We start from the raw sequence: 24,833 nt of genomic DNA on the forward strand, positions 1-24,833 counted from the left end.
CTCTCGAGCGAGCATTCGCGCTAGGCGATGTGTGTTGTACGCACCTTGTCCGCCACTCTCTCACTGGCGTCGGTTGGCCCGCTGTCCTGCAGGGAAGCTCGAGATCTTGCTTCAAGGCCACGCTCACCTCCCGGCTGAACGACGCTATGCGCGCGGGAGCTGCGAACCACAGAAATCATAAGAAAGGCTGCGGTTGAATTTGATCACGTGGGGGTTATTTAACTTGCGCCCAAGGCATGGTACATGGGGGCCTGTGTATACCCCTCCGCCTCCCCCTATCGAAATGCAGCCAGCACGGCGGGTGATCGAACCAGTGACCTCGCGCTCAGCATCGCTACGCCACGGCCAGTGAGCCATCACGACGAGTGCAAAGCCCGAGGTACCAACACCGATTTTACAAGTCACGACTAGCAGTTTTTCGCGGTTACGTGAAAGGTTGCTGTACTGTGACGTCTGTGTGGGCTTAACGTTCTTTACAGAAACGGTTAATAAACGATCTTGCTTTGAGGCCATCAGCCACGACTTGCTACAACTCGACTTTTATTGAAGTGGTCGGGACTACACGTGCTGTGCAAAACTTACTCTAGGGTCTGTCTTTCAGTCTGCATTAATGAAACCGCCCTTTTTACAACTGCGACGCAAGCTTGGCGCCTTTTATTTTACCTCGCCCTAACTCCACCGTTAACAGTTTGTCTGTCTAAGCAACAGATTCAGTTATCAGCAACAGAGGCAGTCCAGTTGCCTTGCATAGAGGCTGATTATCGTTTGATGGGCATACCGTCTATGTGTGTGAGAGTCTGATTAACACTGTGTTCAAGTGACGCGTATACAACGTAAAAGATAAATGTCTTTTTTGTCATTGCTAATTTGTGATATGCTTTGCGGCACGGTGACGCAAAGCATGTCACAGATTAGCAATAATGTTGTGAATGGGCATTTCGCGAAATGTCCACTAACAACACTATGGTACGTCTAGTGGTACCGAATAAAAATTGAAAATTAATTTTATCTTATTGATTGCGCGAAATGACATTCGCTCTTCGTAAGTTACAGTAATTGATAATGCATTCAAGGTTCTTTCTGGCAAACACGAGAAACCCTATGCATCACATTTTACTTCCTTATATTCAGCCAGCCGTTCAACCGTCATAATTGCTCGAAATATGATAGCGGTCACGAGGTCACAATGTTGGTGAGCGAACAATGACAGTGTTGCTGACAAATATGAAACTATTTGAAGCAAACATGACGTAAGAATCACCAAATTGTTAAGAAGGGGTCCTTCCACGTTTTATGCATGTTACACACACGAGAAAGAAAGTACACGGACAGGTCACACTTACATGCTTGCCTTTCCTAACACCTTCAAAAAAAAAAAGAACAAAAAGCATTGCCTGACTAGTCGGGTGGCCTATATCAGTAGCTGCTGTTTGTAAACGAGATAATGATAGGCGGAGTTTTGAGACAATCACACAGTATCACGTGTGAAAATCTCCATGGTTGTCCCATACCGTCTTGTATCGCTGCCACTGCTTCGCGCCAGCGCATCATCGCTTTGAGATTTACCTTAGGGCCTAAAATCTTCAAAACAATGAAGTGCTGGTAACTCCCCATAATTAATTCCGTTCCCTAGTTTTCTGATTCTACTGGCACGTTTCCTCTGCTTGGCAGCTAGGTGCATACTCTAATGAGGTGCATACGAGAACTCCCGGGAAAATGCGGCTCAATATACGAAACTATTCTACCGCAAGAGGCGTGTAGTGGGGCGCTCCATTTGGCCTTGCAGTCGTGCATAGGAAACGAGGAGATCTAGGAGAGAGGAAGGAATATAAGCAAAAAAAAACGGGAGAAGGCGTGCTTACCCCGCACTTCTGGACTCTGGGTGACGATGCGCGTAGCCGGTCCCTCACCGGCGCCCGTGCACGCGGTGACCCAGAACTCGTAGCGCTGTCCCGTGCGCAGGCCGCGGGTCTCGTGCCAGAACTGGGACGATGGCACGGACACCGGTCGCGCAGGCACACCGCCCGACGCCTGCTGCGCATGGATCGAAATGTGGAACGCCGTTGCGGCTGCTCAGAGAAGCACGACGGCGCCTCTTATACGATGCTGTATAAGTAATTACTGGCTCTCCGAAGCAGGTGGGAGAAACGCAAATGCACGAGCTAATCGCGAATATTTTTCGTTACGCTATGGCAAATTGCCTGTGTAAAGTACTCGAGTGGGGTTTGAGGGACGTGAGCCACATATGTGCACAAAGGAGTGCTAACATTACGTCAGCCGATGCTAACCTGGCATCTCTACTGACAACTATCAACGTTTATTTTCTCTTTTTATCCCCCTACTCCTCCCCCCTCCCCCGTGCAGGGTAGCCAGCCGGAACTACCTCTGGTTAACCTCCCTGCCTTTCTATGTGTGCATCCTTTCTATCTCTCTTTCTCTTCCTGGCGGTGCTTATACCGTAAGGTGGTTTGTCAATCCAAACAATAATATTAGTAAAAAAAGAACGACGTTCACATATACATGCAACCGCGCGAATGAAACGTATAGACGCGCGCTAAGAAAAAGAAACGACATGGTTAAAAGGACAAATGGAGGTGTCGCGATTCTTTAGGATCCGGGGAGCTCGTGCTGCGTGTTGACAAAACTGGCAGTGACTGCCGCAGACGTCACCGACATAGGCCAACCAATTTTCGGGCTGGCTTGACTGACAATGTTCTGCAAGAGCTAACGAGAAACTGTGTGAAAGCTGGCTGGTAGAGAGATGACCAGCTGGTCAACCTTTGCGAACGGTCTTCTGTTATTCAAATACTACAGGCTACAGTTACAAGGTCAAATTAGAAAGCAGCGAAAGTTCTTGGATTGCACGTCGATAATTTCGTAAGGAAAAGAAGACTACTTAACCGATGCTTCGGTCCTGAAAGTATCTCAAGGAAAATAAAATAATGAAAATAAAAGGTAAACTGATCAGATACATTAAAATATAGACACTGGGCGAAGGCAAGCGGACATACTTCTAACTTTAATATACGAAAGGCAAGATGAGCAGTGTGAAGATGAGAGTGGTGAAAGTCCATAACATGAATTTACACTTTGTTACCTGTATTGTGAAACGTATTCTTATATGGAGAACACAACTGGTCAAAAAAAGTCGATATAACCGCTACAGTTCTACGAGCGTATATTTGAGAGAGGAAGGGGCTGATATATCGCGTGTTGTAGACACATATGTAAACAAATTTTGTTGGGTTCCGTTTCATACACACGTCTGCTGTGATCGATCGATGGTGGCATACTTCCTTACTTTTCTTTCCCTCTATTTACTTCTTTTTTATTTTTTGCAGTACCTGACTTGCAGAACAGTGGCACCCCATCGTGCGCCCTGGTCTGCCGCATATTTTGCTCTTCTTACTTTATTCATATCTTATTTTTGAATTCCCGTGAGAGACTTCTTGACTTTCAATGCCCGTCGAAGCGCTGCTCAATTACCCAGCTGCGACTGCTTGGATGCCCAGTTCACGTTTTCGTGGGCGTTATTTATGTCAGAAATTTTAGCGAACCGTTGACACAATTGTGCGGAGTAACTGCTTTCACCTGCATAGCGTGAAAGGAAGCTGGCGCTCGGGCCTTGTCGTGAGATCCCGACATGAAAACTCGGGCACATATAGTTCTGCACATTCGGCACGGAACCTGAACTTGAGTTTATTAAATACCACTCCGCAAATATTGCGGCGCGCCTTTTTTTTACACTAGTTTGCGCTTTCTTGAGAAAAAGTTCGAGCGCGCTGGTCTGGAATTTCTAGCCTTGCGCACGAGCCTCTTACCAGGTCAATGCGTGCAGCCGGACACTTCCGAAGCTGTCTCCGTGAAATGAACGGTTATTCTTGCGGGAGCGTACAGTTCAGACAGGACAGTTTTCTTAATGGTCAGTTTTCATCTCTAGTGACACATCCTACTGCAGGTGCATCTCTGGATGTGCCTCCGCTGCTGTTATTTCTGCACCAAACCAATTTAGGCTGCCTTTCGGAGAAAGAATCAACGCCGCCAAACTCAAATTCTATGAAGTCATTCCCTTTTGACTGCCATTTGTGCACGCCCAGATGATATAGGCTAGCACGCGATCTTGCAGCGCAGCGCTGGGCTGACGTAACGCCTAGGGGGCGCCACGGAACGTCCTCGGCCCTAATACTAAGAACCGCCAACAATCACGGAGAAGGGTCGAAAGTAAGTGAAAAAAAAAAGAATGATTTGACCTCCAAGCCGGCAGCCTCGTCAGTATAGAGAGCTTGACATTGACAATGGCACATCGAGTCTCTCACACTATTGTAGCTCATAGGAGAAAGCGGCTTTTCGAAAGAACGTGTCGTTTCCGATACACTCTCAAGAGTTCAGCCGCGATCGCTGGTACATAGCAGCGGCCAGCGGCACGGCATTAAGCGGACCGTGGAAGAACCGGACGCCTGCTGGCCTCCACCAATCTCGGCGCATTCATCCCAACGGAGTCGGGCAATCCCATTGAGGCTAAAATTCGAACAACACGACGGTTACTCTCTTTATATCTTGGCTTCGGAGACAGATAAGACACGCTTCGAAGCTTGCTTTGTCACCGCGTACGGACGCAGAAAACGTACCATACGAGCGAGGAGAGTGCGAAGGAAAAAAAAAAAAGAAGAAACATCTGCGGGTAACAGACAGGGCGAGTCTTTTCGTTCGACTTCACTTGTCGCCTCTTCCTTCTTCCCTCGTCGTATCTAGTACACAATGCGATTCCTTCTCACATCTGAGCTCAGGCTCGCCCTGGGTGAACTTGTTGGGAACGTCTTGTTCCTTTATTTTCGGGTTTTGACGCTTCAGTTCCCGAGCAAAATCTAGAGAAACGCCTTATCGATTTGTGTCCCTTCTGCTACTCTGCCTGTTTCGTGGATAAGTGGTCTATGCTTGGAAGCTGGGGAAATAGGGAGTTTGACAGAGAGTGGTTGCGAGATCTAGCAAAGACGCGTTGCTCAAAAAAAAAAAAAGAAAAGGGGGGAACTTGAAGAACTTTGATACCGGACTTAGTTGGCACTCATTTATTTACGTCTTTCTGTTTAAAAGAAAGAACAGATTTAGAGGGCCACTTCTATGGCCTTCGACGTAAAGGAAACATGCACACACACAGATGCGCAAAAGCTGTGATAGTTTGCTGCACGCCTGTGTGACGTTTTTAGTTGAGCTTAGCGAAACTGCCTTGCCACGCCTCTCACTGACCAAGCTCCTCTGCTTGATCTGGCTTTCTCTCTCTCTCTCTTTCTCTTTCTTTTTTTCTGCGTACAAGGCTTTGACTTCGGGGTTTGAAACGCGCTGATTATTTGTCAAAGGAGGCGGGAAATAGCGGCACTAGCGTGACGAGTCTCCTTGGCGCGATAACAAATTGACTCTCAAAAAGAAACGTTGCATCAGGCCAACTGCCCTTCTGCCTGCCTGCCCTTTCGCAGAGCTCGATATGTACGCTGCCATACGTCATTCTCGGAAACTCGGGGCAAATGGCTGTGTTGAAACGGCGAGCACTGAAAAGGACAGCGATATTGCGTTATAGACATTTTCGTTTCAGCACGCCTTGCAAATGCGCTTCGCAGCACTTTCTCAATACCGGAGGTCGAATGAGAGCGATATTTCTTGAGTCCAGAAAGAAATGGCCGAGTCGGCAGCTCGGTTCACTCGCTTGCAGGGTGGGGTCTCGTTGGAAGGCGAAGTCCGGCTGATTATTATTGCGTTTTGTTCCTGGCAGAGGGCGTGTGAACTCACATGATGGAAGGACGCAATGTAATGCGCGAAGCTATAGCCGTGCCGAAAGAACGCAGCAGTCCAGTATTGAGCCTCCTTGTTTCGCCGGTTTTATGGGGGCGATAAACGTTTTCGAAACGGTCAAATTCATTTTATTGAACTCAGAAGCTTTGAAGTGAAAGAACGACGTCGCACTCCGTACCAAGTCGCACTCGTCGACCATCAAACATACCGGGGGAGGAAGGGGGAGGTACTATTTTGGTGCGTTGTTAAATTCCGCCATATTGTCAACTTCTGTGATGGTGGCGTCACGAGCCAATCAGAGAGGCCGTAGCAGCCCTGCGGGCCAATGAAAGCAGACAATATGGCGAATTTGCCAATATATGGCGGAATCTGACGTTGTCCGGAATAGCAACTCGGGGCTCACCGCAGTACCTTCCCTAAAGTAAAATTAAATTGGCGGGGTTTATGATCCCTAATCTGCACAGTGGCATATGGAAGACTCCTTAAGCGAGGTGCGTCGGATACACTTTTACCGCCTGTGGTTCTTTGACGCGCACCCAAAGCACAGTGCATCAGCGTTCTTGCACTCCGCCCCCTTCAAAATGTGGTCGCTGCGGCATGCAATAGAACCCTCAAGCTCAGCAGGTGTGCGCCATGTAGTCTCCGAGTCACCACCGCGGCTGCTCGTCGTAATAAAGGTATTATTGTAAGTAGTCGTTACAGTCGCGCACCTTTCAAGTTAAACCCGGGAATCCCACAAATAAACACTCGCATTTTACGATGTGAAATTTCTCTCGCTACTAAGAAACAGCAAACAGCGAAGAAGACAAACAAAACGCCTTTTTTGTGCCTTGCTTTCGTCAGCGCTTTATTAGCGATAGAAAACTCGCACTATATGCCCAACTAACTCACCTAAAAGGCAGTGTAGCTGAACTAATAAATTACCCTCCATATTTTAAACGCTGTTACGAACAAAGTGCCTACAATCTAAACGAACTTCACAAATACCACTTTTCCTCCTTTTTTTATCTTTGCAATATATGTTGCCTTCGTGGAATCATGTGGTCGATTTCCTTGTGACCATTGATGCGCGAACGATCAGAGCTTGGTTAATGCAAATATGTATGTGCGATTCTTTTGCTCATCAGAAGTGCGAGAGACACTAAACAAAACTTAAATTTAAAGGCACTTAATTGTGCAGAAACTATCACCAGTGATTGTCTTGACTTGACAGAGGCTTGACTGAAAGAGGCTTGACTACGACATACGGTTCATGACATGCTCCTACAACAGGTAATGTCCTTAATAATTATATTGATTTAAAGCCGACAATATTTCATTATGCTCGCTGAGCCACGATGACGTTCTGCTCTGCGTCCTATCACGCGGTACGACAAAACGCGCGCATGAGAAATTAGCATAAGTTTACGCTGACTGCTTGGTGCATTACGCAAAAAAAAGAAAGGTGAGTGAATCTATTGAAATAAAAGGAAGATTTGACATTCCAGGCTAAGGAAGTCACCACATTCTTTGAAGGGAAACGTCCAACGTCTCCTTTCATCTTTTCTTCAGGTACGTTAGACGGATCCGACAGCTTCTTTCGTGGAGTTTCATACGATGTATCTCGTTGGCTCTGGCATTTTCCGAGGTAAGATGCACGCCCAACAGCTAAATGCACCCCACTGTCGCGTCAACGCTCATTCTGTGTGTTGCGGTGCAGCGTGCCTGCGTCGGCGCAGCCCGCAGATTGGCGTGCTCATCACTGCTGCAACGACTGCCACGTCTGCTTGCACTGCGATGCGCACTTTTACAGCGATAAGAACGCATTCCGTTGGGTGTCCATCGACGCGATACTCTGACAACGCGTGCCTCTAGCAAACATACGAATGATGCAGTTACGTTTCGCTACCGATCCACTTAAAATGATTGGTAGAAGTGCGTCTGTGTTGTAGCATTTCGCAATTACGAAGATGTCGAAGTCCAAACTGCGATCCACAAATTAACGGGAACGGTTGCTAACCGAAGCAGATAAGCGCAACTCTCCTTGGAATAGTTAGTGTTCGCTGACCGCTCTTCAAGTAGCTTTCAGTGTTCGTTTGCAAACGGGTCCGAGAGGCCGTTGTCGCGCTGTTTGCTTTGTCGCTCAAAGCAGTTCTTCCTCGACGCTTCGTCGGTAGACTGCTTTGATCATACCGCTATGCTGACCACCAATAAGAATGAGGAAATTGGCAGCGCGAGGTACGATGTCTTATGAGACGTTGTCGTATTGCTCATGTTTATAAGCATTTCTCTGCCGTGTTCATGTATGCACACCTTTACTTTGACGCTGTTTCGTTTACCTTAAAGTGGTAAACGCTGTACAACTGTGGTTCTGCGCAAAAAGTGATCTGTGGTAATTTTGCAGGGATGCGTTCGAAAATGTCAGATGCATTTTTATACGGTGTCCTGAGAGAACGACGCTATTCACCCAGTTTAGATTTAGGGGAAGTAGGCAGCACGTCAGGAGTGATGCGCCGGCAAATCTTTAAGTTTTTGTTGTAGTAATTGGGTGCTAAATAAAGAAACCTTCAATTTATGCCCACTTAGAGGCGTTATGTAAAGCGATTAGAAAGTTTTTCCCGCTCCCCTGGCAGAACCAGAGGTGGCAGCCATTTTACATTTCAAGATAACAGGGGCCGCGTAATGGATGACGCGGCAAGTTTGAAGGATGTAGTTTATTACAGTCTTAGGAAACGTTTGCTGTTTACTCGTTTTCTCCTTCTTCCTATTTTTTTTTCGGGGGAGGGGGGGGGGGTCATGCGATTCACGTATGCTCTCTAGCATTCCTGAGTGAACTAAGCAGGACACGCTGCTTATATTTCGTTGAAATAAGAATCGTGTTGTGGTTGATGAAAGAAAAAGAAAATTTAAACTGTGTATTTTATTCAAGGCCTTTGTTGAATTGCTTATGCGAGCGTTCCAGCGCATTAAAATCGTATTTTACGAACTGCGTAGGTTTTTCTGTTGTCTTGAAAGAGCTCAACGTGTAACAAAGTTGCAAATTGGAGGGGATAAGAAAAATCTTATGCGTGATGCGTTAGCAAAGTTTCAAGAGCGGCAATTCACCTTGCGAAAAAATTTCCTCAGGCAAGTGCTCGAAAGCGTGATAAGTGCGTTTTAAGAAGCGGTGCAGAATTTCGCTAGCTGTATTGGAAAAATCGTGAGAGTCGCCTAGATAAAATTTGGTGAACATAGGGGAACATAATGGCTGATGTGCACGCGAACTTGAAGGCGTGTGGGCGAAGCACGGCGTTTGCTAAAATAATTACGACTACTCGAAAGCGTTGTAGGTGCGGACACCATATTAAAGTGCGTGGGTTAGTTACAGAGCTTACAGAACTGAAATTCCTAATGCAGCCATTTGAGTGAAACATGCCCCTCTGCTGGAAATTGGGCTGTGATTCTGTAATATGTTGCCCAAATGAGCCGTCTTTTTTATTGAAGAGGACCGAAACAGTGTGAGATAGGAACATTTTATTTATTTATAATTATTTTTTTTATTGTACGGATTTTCATGAAGATCACTGTGCGAAGGTTTGGGCGGCATACAATATAGGAAGTGCATTCCCCGTAACGCAACTCTAAAAGAGGAGGATGAAATCTGCAGCGTTCAGCTTTTAAAAGCACCCGCCCATTTTAACGAATGATCCCCGCTCAAGGCGTTACGCTGTACGCCATTAACCAGCATCCCATCTAAAAGTCATATTTGTTAACTATAGCTATGTGTTCACACCAATATATTGTGGATTCGAAGCCATCCTGTCTTGAAGACAAGCCTATTAGCTTGGGATAAATAAATGGAGCTCTTGAACGAAGGACAACGCGCGCAATCTGGCTCTTTGGAACAACGCATAGGCGCCTCAAAATGTCATCTGCACGATCTCAACCATTCCTTGAAGCGCCAATTGCCACCGCGCATTTTCTGGAGCAACGGAACATCGCTAGGCCGTTTGGGGGGGAGAGTGACATGAAAAAACTGGCTGTGGCTTAGCTAAGGTCAAGCCCACGATGCGAAGCATACTAGCCTTTATTTTAACGCGACAGCGTTAAGGAGCTCGTGTCGCAGAAAAGCCGGTGTCGTCGGCGTCGGCTCAGGCGTGCGGCGCTTGCTCAGGCGCACATTTCGTTGTCGCGCCGAACGCTGCGTTGCTCGACGCTCACCGCGTCCGATGCGGGGCGCGTAGTCGCTGCGCCGTAGCAAAGCCACCTAGAAAGAGTCTCTGTAGCACGCCGCAACCTTCGCTTCTCATTCCAACGAGCAGCTCTGTCTCCAGGAGGCATCTCACCTCGTGAGTGTCTAGCAGAGGCAAGCGCAGCTACCGCCGCGACGCCGCGAGCGACGGCGCGAGTTGGAGCCCCGTTTCTCCTCTGTCGTGACGTCACGGTGTCACGTGGTCAGCCTTGAAGGCGACGCCACGAGCGACGGCGCGAGTTGGAGCCCCGTTTCTCTTCTGTCGTGACGTCACGGTGTCACGTGGTATTGAAGGCGACACCGCCGCGCCTGAGGAGCTGGGTTGAGCTCTAGTAATATGCTTCGCATAAAAAGAAAAGTGCTTACTGATTTCATACTGTAGTGGCCGATTGAGTTGCGTGCAACTATCGCCGATGATAGAGTACCGTATACAGACTGTCTCTCTGTTCTCGTTGCGACGCGCCCTGCAGCGCATTTCTTTTGGTATCGCGGTTAGCTCGAGATCCGATGATGTTGTAGGGAGCTGCGCGGATGACAATATATCCGCTACCGCTCTTCCCGCAACACCCAGAGTTCACGTGACTATCAAGAAAGGAAATCATTCGCCGCTCCACACTCGCATAGATAGCTGCATGTAAATCAGCCCTCCCGCCCGCTCACCCCCACCGCAAGGGTAAGGATCGCGTTAAGGATCCGCGCGCCTGCTGTACTGACATCAGCTGCAACCTGCCTATGGGCTCCGGGTCGTTGGCCAGCCTTTGTCCGCCACCTGTTTCTTCTGCCCTCGCTTAACTTCCCTCGCATACCTACCGCACCCCTTGGCGAGCTGTGTCGGACTGCACTCATCAAGGCCCCGCTACCTGTTAAACGTAAGGCTACGCCCACTTTATTGGACTTCATTAAATTTAACAAACTATATTCATTTATTCACAGTACCCTGAAAGGTCCTCATTTAAGGGTATCACATAAGGGAGGGGGGGGGGGGCAGTACAAACATAAAAGTGACAAATGCGCATGTAACATGTTTCTCTCGCTTTATTCCGCTGGGAAATATTCGAATTAGAAAGAAAGAAAGTAAGAAAGAAAAAGAAATAAACAAACGTACGTAACTATTACGCTGTGTAGTGAACTCAATAGTCGACTTTCGGTGTAGAGGACTTGCCGGTGTAGTGAAACTACACCGGCAAGTCCGCCAATTGCCACAGATGCCCAACGACTTCAAGTTTGACGACTTCAGCAGAGACCGAGCGAAAGTGTGCAACCCTATACCGGTACTGCCGTGATCTACCGCTTACCGCCGCGCCGATCTACCACCGGACGCCTTCGTGGCGCCTACATCGAGAACTAGAACGACGACGTGGACAACCTGCTCTTCATGAACAAAAAACCGAAAAAAAAATTGCTCTTTCGACGGTTCCTCCGTTCGTCTGCTCGCCGTCGCGCGATTTCCGTGTTTCGGTTCCAGCATGGTGGGACGCCAGCAGCAACTGCCGTCGCCACCGCAGCCAGCGCGTCGGGCTGTTGTCGAGCGACGACTAGAACGGCTACGATTCGCGCCAATTTTACCACCGCCAGCCAGATTATTTTACACTCAAGAAGGGATTACAAGTTTGTCCAGGACGATGAGACTCCGGAGAAATTTAGGAGACGACGAGACACCGCTGTCATTGTTGACAATTTCGAACGTTTGCTCGCGGGCGGCAGCGTCTTACGAACAGAAAGACAGTGCGCTATAAACACGTGCACGGGGACGAAAAACGGGGTTTCATGAACGCGGTGGCCCCAGTCAACCGTAACCGACGGACGCTCAATCGCTTCGTTCCGTAGATTATGAACCAGAGATCGAACAAGGGACATTTCATAGAACCCCGTTCTATCGCGCACTTCAGAACAGTGACCGGCTTACGAATTATATGTCAACCACCGTCGTGCTTGAATTGCTTTCGAATTTCTACGGGTTGCCATTTCGTGTAGCCCTCGTCTGCCGCTCACGACCCACTTCTGCCACGCTTCCGCGTTGGTGTTGCCTGGTCCGTCCTGCTCGTCATGCGAGCACCGATCGCATCGGCAGCCACGGGATTTTGTCTAAGTCATCCTCGTCATCCCATCAAACATTGCTTCACCTTATCTTCTACTTCTAACCGAGTGCCAAAAGGCTGCAGCGTCGACGAGACTCAGTTTGCAATTCCTGCTTCCTCAGGCGACCGTTACCTTGGTAACGCTCTCGCAACTGATAACGACGTCTGCTCGCGATCGCCCCGACGTGAGCCACGACAGGCTTCGCGAAGCTGCTCGACCCTAACTCTATTAGTGTCACTTAAGGTTACATCTGGGTGCAGTGCGTTGCTACTACTTCGACTTCTCTGGATTATAGTTTCTTGGGCGCCGGTCTCAGAATCAAGAATTCGGCTCCAACTCGGTAAGGCTTAAAAGGACTTTTTTATGGACACGTTGGTGCGTGTTACTGTGCGTTCTTTTTAAGGGTGCGAACAGCACACTTTACACAGAACGCGATATACACAGTTGCTCGTGTGTGTGTTTGTCTTCTTTACGTACATGATGTTCGCTTGTCGCGCCACTAAAAAAACTAAAAGTAAGACTTATACTCTTTGAAACATCTACTTACTGCTTGTTCCATATGAGTCGCAACTAAGCGTATATCCGACGTTTCATCTTCGTGTCGCGCAGCGTTGACACCTGAATTTTAAATGCACGACGACAGCGCGTCGCCGTCATGCATGCGCGCGGTTGAGCCGGTCAGTGTGTTGGAGCTTTCTTTGTTGGTAAAGGAGCTCGATTGGCCAGGTGCCTCTTTTTGTCAGCGGCGCGTCGCAAGCTGGTTGAGATGGAAGGCCGAGGCACACGCACGAACAGCCTGTCGAGGCGCCGTTTCCACGTCTCTCGCAGCGCGACAAGGGGACGCGCATATACGCGAGTCCTGCAACCGTGATAGCGTTATCAAGGCGCAGTGGCGCACGCTGAGAACAGTCGCGCCCGCAAGCCGTGAGTCTGCGAGCGGCTGTAGTGGTTACGGATTCAACCAGTCAGATATGTTTCGCGGAGCTCATTATGACAGTCATAACGATGTCAAGCAGATACGGATGCGCTAGCCCCATTGCACGCCGAAGGTTTGTCCCGTCTGCCTGTCGAATGATGAGCTTCAACGCCCCGTAACAACGAACCGACTAAAGGAGGCGCTACATGGGAAGCTCTTCGGGATATTTTCGCCCACCTGCAGTTCTTTAACGTAGTACTTCTAAATATAAGTACGCGAGCGTTTCTTTCTTTTTTTTTGCGTTCTTCCGGCCTCCTTCGGAATGCGGCCTCCATGAGCCGGGAATCGTAATTGTGACCACGCGCTCAGCGGCAGAACGCCATGCATATCAACTGAGCCAGTATAGGGCGTCTGCCATGTCTTTGCTGCTTATGACTTGACACTGTACACCAGTAAAGAAAAACTGGGCTTATTAAAGTTCGCCGCGTTCAAAACTAAGAGTGGCAATCAGAAGAGATGCGACTAGGTCTCTGTGCCCTTTGGTGTGCCTCAGAATTTGCATAGCTAGTAATCTAGCACTCTACCTATACTTCTCCAACGCGAAGCGCATGTCTATTATTCTGGACTAATTAAATGCTAAAAGATTTCGCTCCCTTTCCTGTAACATGCATGTGTTGAATGCTGCAGAAGAAAAAAAAAAGAACGTGGCATTGTCTGTGCCGTGATGAAATATACCCGTAGTATGTCCCCATATGCGGCAAGCTACGTGACTCAGGCACTGACCTGGTTGGGCGCGTGGGCATGCACCCGGCTGTACACGGTGTACCGCTGGAGCACGCCCTTCGCCTTGGGTGGTGGAAGCCAGCTGATCAGGATGGCGTCTGGCGCCAGCACCAGTGCCTTGATGTCCGCAGGTGCCTCGGGCACTGCACCGAACGGCGCCCCGTCAACAACAACAACAACAACAACAGTAATAATAACTGAATTTGCAGTGCAGAAGGCCTCTCCCGTGTATCTACAACACCTATGCCTTACAGGGCTTCCTTCGATGCATAGAGGGCTTCAGAGGGCTTCATTCACAGGAAGCCCTCTGAAACTAAAAAGGAAAGTTACTCTAAACAGCGTCGCTCCTCCCTTCAACTATTATGTTACTCTATAAAAGGCCACCTGTTACATGTGATGCATATTACGTGACCTGCTCAGCTTCACTTTTTCTTCTCGATCTAAGCTAGGATCATGTATCTGCCTTCGTACTCAAATCCGTACTGCCGTGTGTCTAGTTTCTTGGTCTTGAATTGTGTGCCATGTAGAGAAAACTTACGCGTTTCAGTGACAAGCCAGATCAATCATCAATGGCATGATAAATTACCTGTAAAAATAAACGCAGTGCTAAGTGGGTGGACGCAATCATCGTTTATTGTTTAAACAAGGGGAAAAAAAAAAACTTCTTTAGTGCGGAATTCCTAGGACGGAAGGAAGAAAGCCTTTTCGTCTTGCCGTCATCAAACAGGTCAAAACGTCATTTTAATGTATCAATGGACCTTCATAAATGTGTCCATTAGAGTGTACTCATGTCAGCTAAGTCACAACAGTGAACATGTATCCGGCTAGCCTAAAATTGCCCTCCTATCGACATTTACGTCTCTTACGTGGTCGTTCTCTTCCAGGTCTCAAAAGCGCAAAGCACGACGAAGCTAACAATATCGGATCAATGTTTTGGAGGTGTTTAATATACAGTAATAATGATGGCATTTGCATTTAGCCAAACCACCTTTTTCTAGAAGAGTTGACTGTTGGGCTAGTTGGTCGTCCATAATTTGAAGTAGTAGCTTAGCGCAAATAAAACCACAGACTGTTGTCTGTCTTCCTTGTGTCTGTGGTTTTATTTCCGCTAAGCTACTACTTCAAACCACGTGTTGTCTATCAACAGAACGAGTCGCGACACTTTATGCGGTCAGTTTCAGGAAATTGTTTTCGAAAGGCTGCTGTATATATAGAGCCAGATAATGTGTCTAAAGATCGCATGCAGGGAGCGTTATATGCAATGGGGACATACGCAGTTGCTCGTATGGCAAGCTATATAGAAATTTCAATGGTATCTGCATCGGAAATTTCGGGGGTTCAGAGCAAAACTCCCCAAATATAGCGCGCACCAGACTACATGAACTAATTCCTTCACTGCAACTTCCACCGGACTTCACCAACGTGAGGTATCGCTTCGATGTCGGCTATCGTTAGGAGCTGCCTTCACGGAGGCTTACACAACACTAATTAGAATGCCCGACAATGCCGCGTGTGATGTCTGCGGCTGCGAACAGAACATGGGGCATATATTGTGCCACTGTCCTCGATTTGATTCGCAAATCCTCTCCAACGCACTGCTATGAATCTACGATAGGCCGCTGTCCGTGCAGGTGCTACTTGAACATCGCTTGTCTGCCTACAAGGTAGTGATCGCGCTTTTGTGTTTCATGAGGGCGATTGGCAGCGTGTGCGAACGCCTTTCACTGCGTGGTGCCATCTACACGCATGCACGACTTCACCGCTTCTTTACCCCCTCCCCCTTCTCTCCCTCTCAGTTTTCTGTTCCCCTTTTCCCTTCTCTCAACACAGGGGACCCAACCAGACGCCTTTCTGCTGAACATCTGCGCTTTCCTTTCTTTTCGCCTCCTCGGGTGGTCTTGAAGCAGCTCCTTCGCGAACAGTGGCCAATCGTCCAGTCGCAGGTCGCAGGTCGCAGTCGCAGGTCGCAGTCGCAGGTCCAGTCGCAGTCGCAGTCGCTATGAGGTGTCTGTCTTTGTAAACTCGGGGACAGTGGCACATTAGGTGATCGATGTTGGCCTTCACCGTCTTATATATCGCAGGCAGCACTGTCATTCACTGCCCTTCTCGTCGTCCGTCGGCCCACAAGGCAGTGGAGGTACTTGAGGGTGACTGGCCTGTGCGAATGTCCTTGCATGCCGCCGTCCGCGCTTTCACGCATTCACCGTATCGTTGCTTCTTCTCTCACCTTTTTATTTCGCCCGTTTTTCGTTCCCCCAGCGTAGGGTAGCCAACCAGGCGCTTTTCTGTCTAACATCCCTGCATTCTCTCTCTTTCTTTGCTCCTCCTCCTGTACGTGCTACCTCGTGTATTCGAAGGAATAGAACTTCACCGTTGCCGTTGAGAAGAAGGCTACCATACTTTGTATTACATCTGCGTCTGACCGAAACGCAAGAAAACTGACAAATACAGCTTACCGCTGCGAAACCAATATAGCGTTCAAAAAACATGGTGGCATCCGGCGAAACGAGAGCTGTTTTCTTCACGACACCGTCGCAGCCGTTTCTTATACAGTTTGCCTCAAGCTCGGTGCAACAGCATCGTGCAGTGGGCTTAGACTTTTCCTTACCCTAGGTCTGAAATGATGTTGGAGTAACAAAATATATCCTGCATATGAAATTTACTAGCCATATAATTGTTCCCAATTCAGTGGCGACGGTGTTTCTATAGAAATGCGACGTAGCAACAAACGCGACCTGTTCAATTTGTTATAGGTACAGATATGCTTGCCAAAGTGCGTATTATTCCGAAGGCTGCGCGTCACTGCGTGTTACATGGCGTGACCTACGTAGCAGTGCGAACTAGGCGGATGAAACGCGAGTTGTCTCCGCGAACCGGAGGGTCGGGTGTTACTTTCTTTTCGCCCTTCGTCATTGACTCGGGGACGTGGCTCGGAAACTGCGCCGCACCGCCGTCATCGCTGAAATCAGTCGATATAAAAAGAATGGAAAATGAAGTTGAACGCGACCGTGAAGTTGAGCCCAATTTTGCTTTTCAGCCGTCGTAACGCTGCAGCCGCCAAACGCAAAGCCCGATTCTTTTGAGTGCCAGCGTAGGCTACGCGTCGGACGACAGACAGTTGAGGCTGCGTGGTTGTCGGAATCCGCCGTATATATATATATATATATATATATATATATATATATATATATATATATATATATATATATATATATATATATATATATATATATAAATGTACAATGTTCAAAGAGTACATTAGTGCCTTCCACGGCATGATGGTGGCCGACGTGGTGCAGTCGCAATCTCACCGTCCTCCGGTGTGCTGCAGTGCACGGGCTCGCTGAATGCCCCCGTGCCCGCACCAGTGCGGGCGGCCACGCGTACGCTGTAGTTGCGGAAGGGCTCCACGCCGCCCAGCACGGCCGAAGTGGCGTCGGGGGGCACGTCGCGCTCGGTCCAGGAGGGCGCCTGGGACGACGCCGTCTCGACTTCTTCTGAGGCTGGCCCAGCGAACAGGGTAAGGAAGCAAAAAGAAAAAAGAAAAGGTTAAGGAAGCGCTGCTGCTGTACGCAGAGGCGCACGAATTGGAGAAACGTTTAGATATTCTCCATTCCTCAGAAAACTCACGTGAAACACAACGCACGTGAAACACACGCATCAACGAACGTGAAACACACTGTTGCAAGTTTATTTTTTTTCTTGTGGCAAACGCCCATTTTTGGGCTAGTTGGTGATCATGTACTCAAGATCTTTTTTTCTACTGGCACTAAATTTGATCGTTGCTCGACTTCTGGATGTACTTCTCTCCTCAAATTGTACATGATTTTGTTCCCGCATGTTATCGTGTTTCTGTCTTTGCGTGGGTCTTTATACCGTGTTCATGAGTGTTGCGTTTAGAGTGTTGTGCTCATAAGGGACCCCGTTTCTAGTTACCTGGGAACATCTGTATTATCGGGACCTTCAGAAGAACTGCTGTTACCATTCGTTATCTTTTTTTCATACAGGTGCCCCCCTCGGCATTTGAATAAACACCGCTAAAGTCTCTGTTTAGCCATGGTAGTGCAGGCATTCGAAACCCCACGTTCCCGCGCACATCCATTTTAGTGTTTAAGAGAACGCAATGTACAAACACGCTCGCGGATCAGGATGGTTAAAGAGGCGAAACCACGGAATCGATACAACGTCTGCGTTATAATATGTTAATTAATATCAGAAAATAATACTTCACTAAATATACTGCACCTTGTCCGAACATTCCGCTAAAGACGTGTTTTGGGCTGAGAAGTGCAGGAATTGTCTTTTCTGTGATGAACAATGAAAACAGCGTGAACAACGAGATGAGGCAGTCTATCCAAAGTTATGTGCGAAGTTTGACACATGAAGCTACGCAAGAAGGTAGCATTGCCAAAAAGTTAGCCATGAAGGACGCTTCATTGCTCGTGTGTAGCTGATGTTTATGCCACCGAGCCTTCCCACTGGCGCTCTTTGTTCTCCTTTAGTGTACAGTACTCACGGAATGAAACGCAACAGCCAGACCGCGTGGCCGCCGTCACATCCAGCGCCTCCCGTGGACACCCGTGAAAGCAAGGTGTTGCGTTGTGGTATATCGCGAGGACGAGAACGTTTTTGGAGCAGGATAACTGCTTTTGGTTGCCGGTGAGCTGGCCCTGCGGCCGATCACAGACTCGGCTGTCACGTCTGTTCCGACTGACTGAATGTCGCGTTTCGTTCCGTGGGTACTGTACATGTACAATTGCGTGCTAGCAGTGCCTCGTCTGATCTCATCTGATCTCATCTGATCTCATAATCTTATTGTGCATCTTATTGCAGTTGTCCCGACACTGTAAAAAATCAGACAAAAGAACTAAGAGCAGAAGCGGCCTTTGACTCGTACAGACAATCGTAATGTGCTCACCATAGAAGCTATGGTCGATCAGCTTGTAGAGGACGCGGTAACCTTTGTGGAGGCCGTCCAAACTTTTCTCGTGCAACAGTGCCCACGAGACGCGCAGGCTCGTGGCCGAACTGGCCGAGCAGTGGACACCCGACGGGGCCACCTGGGGCACTGTGAGTGAGGGGAAACAGTGAACAATATGCATAGTCAAGCGATAAGAAAGGGATGTTTGCTTCAATGATCAACAGAAGATGTCAGCCTTGCCGACGGCTAGACACTTACTTCATACACTGGGTGAAAAATGTGATGAAACATTGGCCGTGCACACGCGAACACGCAAGGTCTAAGTAGCAAACATAACTAGAAAGCGCTGAAAGATAACGCTGTAGACTGAAAATCGAGCTCTCAGGAAAGTGAACACTGTAGGGCGCGCGGGTGGAGACTTTCGGACAACGTAAGAAATGATGAAGTGTACGGTAAGCGGGAGCCGACGGGTCGGTTCCACAAAAAGTTGTTCCACCAGGAAGTCATGCGCCGGTGACCGAGCAAATATCTGGCTCAATGTGATTAAGTAAACACGTCATAAAGTTTAATTACAGGGGCCTGTTCTTAAGCAACGAGCTTAGCAGTATTTAGACCGTGTATATCGGGCGCGGTATCAGTATTTTATAAACTTCACCTGCTAGAGAGAGAGAGAGAGAGAGAGAGAGAGAGAGAGAGAGAGAGAGAGAGAGAGAGAGCAAATGATAAATGAAAAGTAGGGAGGTTAACCAGGACTGAGCCCGGTTGGCTACCCTACACTGGGGAAAGGGAAAAGGGGACGGAAAGATTAAAAGAAGAAGAGAAAGTCGTGCAAAGCAGGCGAAGTGACAATCAGTAACTTCGCTGTGTCGAACCACTATATTACAGAATAATTGAGTATCCTCGGTATAGTGGCTCATAGTTATAGTGGCGTTCCGCTCCTCAGCACGAAGGCGCGGATTCGACTACCGGCTTCGGCGGCAGCACTCCGAACGCCACGGAATGCAAAAAACGAAAAAGAAAAAAAATATTGTGTGCGAAGCTTCGTATGCACGTTAAATATTTCCAGGTGGTCAAAAGGAATCAGGAGCCCTCCACTGCGATGCTTCTTAAAGATACCGCGTTCCTTCGTGACGTTAGACCGTATAAGTCAGCATACACTAAAATATACGCAGCTGTTTCACGGATCGTAAATGAACATACGAAGTTTGACAGCCATCTGGCGCCGTGCAACAGTAAATTTTCATTTCAATTCAGTAACAAGAGTATGGTTGTAGTAGCTAGTATTGATTAAATAATGTAAATGCTTTTTTTTTGTCGTGAAATTCGTTGCATTCAACGGCTTCCAAAAGTACAGTAATTATAATCGATGTCTTAAATGAAAACGTTTAGTCATGTCCTACAAATTCTACGTTCTTTAATGTAAGGCCCTTTTTACCTTATTACTGCAGCCACAGTGAAGTATAAGGACAACTATTAATTTGGCGTATACTGTGGTTCGATCTGTTTCTCTAGTTTGCCCTTATGCTCGAAGATATTCGCATACTATAGTATTAGCATACATGCACGTATCTCCAGAAGCTCGGCGGTGTTTTTTCTCTTCGTTTCTACTTCTTGCGAGCCCCTGTGTGCCAGAACAAGACCCCAGCGCAACCGTCGTACTGCACTAAGTTTAGTCGCAGACAGAAATACCGCGGAAGGCAGCGCAGCATGGTGGCGATGCAGAAACGTCCACACGGTGTGCAGAAATCCACGGTATGTAGTAGTCAGCGCTTCCTCGGCTTTCCGCCTACCGTCCGCGTTATAAAAGACGACCACAGCAGTGCAGCGGTGTGCAGAGTTAGGCTATAGGTGGCGTTACGTGGTTCCTGAAGTGCGAGACGGTGGGACAAGAAGAGGAGAGCAGATAGGAAGCGCTTGCGTTAAAGGATTGCCAGCGCCAGGAAAAGACACGGACAAAGAAAGCGACAGGACGAGCTCCGACATCCCGCTACTTTATTTTTTTTTTTCCAGGAAACTGGTAATTGCAGCTGGTGCGATATAGACGCGCAGCAACCACGGAAGACGAGAAAGAAAAAGGCATCACTCGCAACTAACTTTATTTGCGGCAAAGCAACGCAATATATTAGCCGTCCCGCACATTTGCAAACCACATCGATTCGAATGCTCGTCAAATTACAGCAGATAAGGGCATTCCAGGAAACTTTCTAATCTAGTAAAGATTGAAGAAACACCGTATTCGCCGGCACGCAGAAGCACGGACGTGTCACTGATACGCATGTCTATTTTCGTTTTAATGTAGTATGCTTCCATGAGCTCACGTGCCAGGGCATCCATACTCTTACCGAGAATGAAAACACCGGAAAGCTTCGGCTCACTCATGCAGAAATCACAGTGCACAGGCAAATGTGCGGAACGTTGATTCTTTATCGAAAGTTCGTGTTCTCTAACTCTGTGGTTTAGGCGCCGGCCTGTTTGGGCGATGTAGACTGTACCACAGCTAAACGCGACTTCCTTCACCACGCCAACCGAGCCGGCGAAATACGGCCTAGCGTGACTCTTCCCACTTGGGGAGGGCGTCGGCGCTTTGTGAATGCGCGTGCTCAGGCCAGCCAACTTGTGTGGCGCCGAAAAAACCATTGGAACCTTGTACATGTTAGCCACGCTCTTAAGGCTGTGCGCAGCCTAACGCACGTAAGGCACGACCATTGGTCTTTTGTCCATCGGCTACTTGTTTTTCCTCGTTCCCTTCGCTTTTTGAAGGCGGGTTTCAGAAAGTGCGACAATGACAGAGCTAGAGCAGCCAGCTGAATGCACATAAAAAATAATTACTTAAAAGTGAATTATAGATGAAAAAGAAAGCGTGAAAAAAACCAGACATTTGTTATGCTTCTACTATCCAAAACCAAGACGTCGTTTGCGCTGTCTCTCTTCCTTATACGTCATCAGGGAGTCTTAGAAATTGCGAACCCAAATGGCTTAGCGTACGCAGAAGCCTACACTCTATTGCGGCTCCTTCGCGTTCGTCGCAGCTCCATTCCGTTTGCTTTTTGCACACTTCTGTTCCCTAACTTTGGGCCCTCCGTTCCCAAAACTCCCTATCTCGTGTCGCTGCGCTGTCTCGCGCTCCAGACGACGCAGCCGAGCGCGCGCTCATACCGTCTTCGGCGGTGTAGACGATGACCTCGTCGGAGCGCGGCCCGGCGCCGACGGCGTTGTACGCCTGCACCAGGACGCTGTACTTGGTGAACTTGCGCAGGTTGCTGAGCTCGCACTCGCCGGCCGCCTCCGGGTCCTCGCCCTCCTCCGTCCTGCCCTCGACCGTCTTGTACAGGTGCAGGTCGCTGGAGTTGTGCAGCTTGTAGCCGACGTAGTAGCCCCTGATGCGGCCGTGACGAAGCTCGGGCACCGGGGGCTGCATGCAGGCGCGGTTCACCGTTCAGTTTTAAAGTGCATTCACTTGCACGTTACTTCGCAGTGTCTATTCGTACGGAGATACATTTTTGTATTGTTCTGTGCAGTGGAAGTACGAAAAGAAAAAAGCACCGAATGTGCATGATACCCTTCACCAAAGAAAAGCTGCTCTATGCGTAAGGTAATTTGAGAAATGATTCACGCTGCTGTAGAGGCACTACCACGTTTATTCAAAAGCTAGAAGCCTTCCTCTCAATTGAAAAAAAAACGAGCATTCATTATTGAACGAGAAATTACGAGCCATTAAACTACTTACGCGCCTGTTTTAAACGAACATTTCAGTTTGTTTTCATGAAACAGCGGGGAATCACTAACATCGCAATGTCGGCAAAGTACTATACCGTTTTTAATTACGAGAGCGGGTAAGGATTAGCTAAACTATTCATGCCACAGTATGGAATTTTCGCTTCGAACTCGGTAGCGTATTCCAGCGTGAATGTGGGACTAACAATAATTCACTAAAGATATGCCACAATGCGTGGCTGAGAGGGTTTTGAATATTCAACGCTTCGAAGTGCAATTTGTGACGAAAATTGAGTTTGCAGAAAACTAGCATAAAATTTAGGAGTCTCGACAGCACAAGTATTGTGGCGTATGATGCGGTAGAATGCTTAAATTATAACAGTCGGAGCGCCTATTGTGGAAGGAAATTCATAATGCGAGAACTTACAGTGCGTAAATCGGCCAAAAATTCAAGAAAAAACGAAAAAAATAGGCAAACGCTCTTCTTTTTAGTCGATTCTTTGCCGCAGGCAATTACAAAAGCCAAAGGTTGTCGAGAGTCATACCTTCCAGGTGACCTTAAGGGACTGTGGACCTAACGTCTGGACGGAAACATGTGTTGGTGGACCCCCAGGCACTGTGATAGGAGAAAAAAAAACCACGTCAAGCACATGTACTATGATAAGTCTCCCAAAAATGCAAATAATATAACTGAATGCTAATAAACACGCGCTTGCTGAATGATTTTTTGTATTGCGTCTATGCATGGGTGAATTCCTGTGCAACTATTTTGCTCGAGATAGCGAAGCATTTTCAGCAAAGCGTTCCTAATATTTCCAAGTCGAGTAAGCTGCCACACAACACATATATATTTATAAAATCTGGCGTTTCTATGCTATAGTTATCTCGACAGCTTTATGCTCAAAACGATTATAGTACTCCGTTGTCGTTGCCTTCTTTATATTATTGTTAATATACATTCCGTGCTATCTCCAGTTGGTCTGTTGTCGCAAACTTTTTGTGAGCTTTTCTTAATCTCTCAAATATTAGCAAAACCACAGAGCCGCAAAACGTTCAAGTTACGTAGAAACGCTGGCGTGACCACACTCAATGGCGTTTCATCCCCATTCAAAAACAATTTTTCACACTGTGAAAGTCTTTTGTGGAGTTTCTATAGCCTTTATTGAATCTACGTTAGAAAAGCTACTGAATTTCGATCAGTGACTTTGCGAGGGCAGGATGCGTGAAAGCTATCTATATCGGTTTCTTTGCATAGGTAACCGACAAAAGCATGACGAATCTATTTGTTTGGTCGAAAATTTCTCGCCAGGTTCATGAAATCAGCGTCAGGGAATGCTAAGTTAACCCACCCACTAAGTAGGTTGACTGAACAGTGCAGGCTGGGCGATATGCACATAAGCGACGTTGGATTCGACCGACAATGCCGCGAAACGGCTACCCGGTATCACATATTCCTCTCGCAAGTTGTATTGTTTAGCCTCGACGCCGCGTGCTGCTGCAACCTGGGCCTATCACAAATGAATCTGATATTCAAACGCAGTTACGTCCGACTCTGTCCGCTCGTGTCGCCTTTAGGCAAACTCGCCTAACTAAATTTTTTTTTTGCTATTTGCGCGAACAAGGAGCGTCAGCACAAATACGGTTTTACGTGGCGCAGGCTGACTTCGCGTTCGGAAGGAAGCTAACTGACCATCACCTTAGCATTGAGCGACAGTAGAGACCAAGCTCACGTTTGTACATAACATGGCTAGACTTGGTGGGATGTCGCATTGGTTTGGTGTCGTTAGCGCCTCCGGGTTGGCGCGCAATCGTTAGTTTACTGGGTCACCAGAGGGACGGCATACGATTACTGGTCACTGCAGAGCCGATCGCGCTTCTCTGCGAGCTCAGAGCACTGCTGTGGACAAAAGTGTTTCTCCGCAAACCACCTATGAAAATGTGCAAGTGTCACTGCTCTCCTTCACCACTAATTGGCTAATTGAACGCTGATACGAAGATGTTAGTTGGAATTCAAATGAGAAGGGTAACTGAAGTTACAATTCTTTGAGGCTCCGGTGCGACGTATAGGAAACGTGAGAAGAAAACGGAAGAAGTCGGAGGGGGCCGGAGTGAGGAGTGAGGAAGGGTGGAGCGTTGGGCGCACCTTCTTCGTCGGTGGTGATCAGCAGGGGCGGCTCGGTGAACGGCCCCACGCCAAGAGCGTTGACCGCGGCCGCCCTCAGGTGATAGGCGGTGGACGGCTGCAGGCTGCGCACGGTCCACGAGGTCTGGTCACGGCCCGCGCTCACGTTGCGGACCCGGGAACCCGCGTCCGCCGACCAGCTCACTGCGCGCCAGAAAGTGGCATGTTTAACTATTTCCACCACAACCGGTCCTTTGGGAGAGAGAAGCGGTGGTATACCAACCATGTTTCCCGAAAATCACCC

General features: G+C 48.1%; 1 protein-coding gene across 1 annotated transcript in view; it reads right to left on the bottom strand.

The window, feature by feature from the left end:
* Positions 1 to 24,833, bottom strand: part of LOC135902057 (cell adhesion molecule Dscam1-like) — a 177,872-nt gene that overhangs the window by 32,470 nt on the left and 120,569 nt on the right. The window contains exons 17-24 of the mRNA XM_070537959.1: positions 24,551 to 24,733; positions 22,953 to 23,023; positions 21,850 to 22,105; positions 18,691 to 18,840; positions 17,084 to 17,275; positions 13,773 to 13,915; positions 1,863 to 2,034; positions 45 to 159 (exon numbers count right to left, since the gene is read on the bottom strand). Of these exons, the coding sequence (XP_070394060.1) occupies positions 45 to 159; positions 1,863 to 2,034; positions 13,773 to 13,915; positions 17,084 to 17,275; positions 18,691 to 18,840; positions 21,850 to 22,105; positions 22,953 to 23,023; positions 24,551 to 24,733 (1,282 nt within the window). The remainder of the gene's footprint in view (positions 1 to 44; positions 160 to 1,862; positions 2,035 to 13,772; positions 13,916 to 17,083; positions 17,276 to 18,690; positions 18,841 to 21,849; positions 22,106 to 22,952; positions 23,024 to 24,550; positions 24,734 to 24,833) is intronic.

The sequence above is a fragment of the Dermacentor albipictus genome, chromosome 4, assembly GCF_038994185.2.
Source record: "Dermacentor albipictus isolate Rhodes 1998 colony chromosome 4, USDA_Dalb.pri_finalv2, whole genome shotgun sequence".
Classification (NCBI taxonomy): Eukaryota; Metazoa; Arthropoda; class Arachnida; order Ixodida; family Ixodidae; genus Dermacentor; species Dermacentor albipictus.